The sequence below is a fragment of the Diaphorina citri genome, unplaced genomic scaffold, assembly GCF_000475195.1.
Source record: "Diaphorina citri unplaced genomic scaffold, Diaci psyllid genome assembly version 1.1 scaffold3942, whole genome shotgun sequence".
NCBI lineage: Eukaryota > Metazoa > Arthropoda > Insecta > Hemiptera > Psyllidae > Diaphorina > Diaphorina citri.
This window is the reverse complement of record NW_007381341.1, coordinates 5,546-8,222: the sequence shown is the minus strand read 5'-3', so window position 1 is coordinate 8,222 and position 2,677 is coordinate 5,546. Positions and strand designations below refer to the sequence as shown.

The 2,677-nt window shown below is 45.2% G+C and overlaps 1 protein-coding gene across 2 annotated transcripts; it reads left to right on the top strand.

Annotated features, from left to right (window-relative positions):
- Window positions 1–829: 829 nt before the first annotated feature.
- On the top strand, window positions 830–2,117 carry LOC103520685. 2 transcript variants are annotated; one of them, XM_026831709.1, is made up of 3 exons: window positions 830–1,083; window positions 1,745–1,924; window positions 2,026–2,117. In XM_026831709.1, the coding sequence occupies exons 1-3, from the start codon at window positions 837–839 to the stop codon at window positions 2,100–2,102; spliced, it is 504 nt and encodes a 167-aa protein (XP_026687510.1). In that variant the 5' UTR covers window positions 830–836; the 3' UTR covers window positions 2,103–2,117. The 2 variants fall into 2 exon arrangements, with proteins under 2 accessions (XP_026687510.1, XP_026687509.1); XM_026831708.1 differs by lacking the exon at window positions 2,026–2,117 and having other exon boundaries at window positions 1,745–2,005.
- Window positions 2,118–2,677: the final 560 nt, after the last annotated feature.

The following is a 2,677-nucleotide window of genomic DNA, read 5'->3' as shown; positions in this document are numbered from 1 at the left end:
TGACGAAGAGACTTTCCACCGTACAGGCTAGGTTCCTTTTACGCTTCCTACGGCCGGTCGCGCTGGGCCGTTTCAGACTCGGCCACTCGACCCGCGCGGGCGACGGAATGACGAAGGATACTAAGAAGTGGTCGCGCTGCCCGTGAGTTTTTCATGTGATTTAAAATACTATTTTTGTAAAATTTGTTCGACTGGAAGTTTGTAATGGAAGTCGCGCGACCCGGCAGCTAGGATCGGAACGTCACCTTTATGGCGCGACCAGGCAGCTCGGCAGCGCTGCCGGGTCGCGCTGCCCGGCAGCTAGGATCGGAACGCCACCTTTAGACTTGAGTTCTTTCCTTCTCTCACCTCGATCTTGTGTCATTTTCCTCCCTCCCTCGTCTCGATCTTGTGACAGTTTTCTTCCTGACATGGGTCCCCAAGATGAGTAGGAGAGCTTCCTTTCCCTCTCTCCCCCATTGGTCACTTATCTTACAAAACGTCCACTCTCTTGTCCAAACCAAATGTTTTTCGTCAGCATTGATTACCTCTGCCCACGTTTCCTCTCGGTTAGAACGTCAATAATATCTTCGGGCAAAATCACAGTATTATTTTTCTCGCAGCTTGATCTCCGATCGCACCTTTCTTGCATGAATTTCTCCTTTTTTCCCCATTTAACATTACGTAGAATTTCGGTCCTTTCACCAACCTTTCTCTCGGGTTTTTCATCTATGATTTTTGTATCCACCTCATACTTTCACCTCTTTTTAGAATGAGTATACCGTCTGCATTTGCTCACACTCATATAACGTCCTATGAAACGCTCCTTATTAACCTCTCTAATCTCTATGTTCCAGATGAAGGCCTACAATCCCAAAGGTCACAGCAACTACTCGGACGAAGCCGTCGTAATGACGCGGGTCGAACGCATTCCCCAACCGCAACGCGTCACTTTCGATCCGGAAACGCATGCCCTGGTGGTCAACTTGGCGGCAACTTGCTTGCAACTGGTCGGAATTGTCGAGGCCATCACAGATCCGACAATGAATCTGGCGGACGAGAACGATTGGCAGCAAATTCAGAGCATTCCGCTGATCCCTTCAGGTAGGTTTTGCCTGTCATAATTTTTGCGGCCATGGGTGTATTTATGCTTTACTTCTTTCTCATCTCATCATATTAATTTACATATAAATATGTTCGATTTACTTTGTGTAAGAGTATGTTTCAAAACGTTTGCTATGTACATAAGTTTACCAACAACGGACTCAGGATGTGCTGAAATTCTAGCAATTCCTTTCCACTCAATCAGGGATTGAACTTCAGCAAGCAGGTAGGTTTTGCCTGTCATAATTTTTGCGGCCATGGGTGTATTTATGCTTTACTTCTTTCTCATCTCATCATATTAATTTACATATTATGTTCGATTTACTTGGATTTTTGTGTAAGAGTATGTTTCAAAACGTTTGCTATGTACATAAGTTTACCAACAACGGACTCAGGATGTGCTGATGTCTAGCAATTCCTTTCCACTCAATCAGGGATTGAACTTCAGTAAGGGAAGCTCGTGTACCAGGGTTATCCAACAAAATCTCAACATACATTATTCTTTTCCATTACAGGCAGCGCCGCCACGCGCCGTGAAGCGACAGTGCTGTCCCTGGTAACGAGACGCCGAAACAGTAACGGACGCGCATTGGAGGAAGATTTTGTAGACGATGCCCTTATCCAACAAAATCTCAACATACATTATTCTTTTCCATTACAGGCAGCGCCGCCACGCGCCGTGAAGCGACAGTGCTGTCCCTGGTGACAAGACGCCGAAACAGTAACGGACGCGCATTGGAGGAAGATTTTGTAGACGATGCGCAGGAAAGCATTGGTGCGCAGCCTGTAGTTACAGGAGGAGACGTTAGAGTGCGTGTCAAGCTGTGTTTGGCTTCGGACCATAGCGTGTGTGGTGACACTACGGAGGCTGAATGTAAGTATAACTGCAATCCTCTACAAGTACCTGAAAACGGCTAGTTTCACCTGGAGCGTATAGTATACATAGCGTGTGTGGTGACACTACGGAGGCTGAATGTAAGTATAACTGCAATCCTCTACAAGTACCTGAAAACGGCTAGTTTCACCTGGGGCGTATAGTATAATATCTCTAGTAGCGCGGTCAAACTTTTTTGACTTGGCAGGGCGGAGCGCTACCGCGCTCCTTAACTTTATGACGTTAAGTCATAGTGGATGTAGCAATATTTTGGAAAGAACGAGGCGTGTTAATTCCCAAGTATTGCCCGATTGGTCCATGTGACGTCTGTTTCATCTTTTCATTTCGAGGATGAGCAGTTGATAATAGACCCAGGACTGTCCTTGCATATTGGGATGTGGTCATGGTCAGTAATCTCACATTGTTGAATCCAAGTGGAAGTTGAATCTTTCATTCAAGTGTCTATTTGACAATTGACACTTCAAGTTGAATACGATTTTGAAGCCGAATTTCCCACTCGTGAGACGGAAAGTGGATAGAGAGTTAATCATCGGGTGTACAAGGTTTTTTGACCACCTTAGGTCAGGGATCATCATTATCAAAAAGGGAGGCAAAAGAATGTGCCTTGAAGTAATGCGAAAGCGGTTCCAAGGTATATTATGTTCGATTTACTTGGATTTTTGTGTAAGAGTATGTTTCAAAACGTTTGCTATGTACATA

What these genes read in the sequence shown, in the direction of transcription:
- LOC103520685 (XM_026831709.1), top strand. Translation starts at nt 837, where the DNA reads ATGAAGGCCTACAATCCCAAAGGTCACAGCAACTACTCGGACGAAGCC. An exon ending in CATTCCGCTGATCCCTTCAG is followed by an intron (nt 1,084 to 1,744) that starts GTAGGTTTTGCC and finishes TTTCCATTACAG; the next exon opens with GCAGCGCCGCCACGCGCCGT. An exon ending in GCTGTGTTTGGCTTCGGACC is followed by an intron (nt 1,925 to 2,025) that starts ATAGCGTGTGTG and finishes CGTATAGTATAC; the next exon opens with ATAGCGTGTGTGGTGACACT.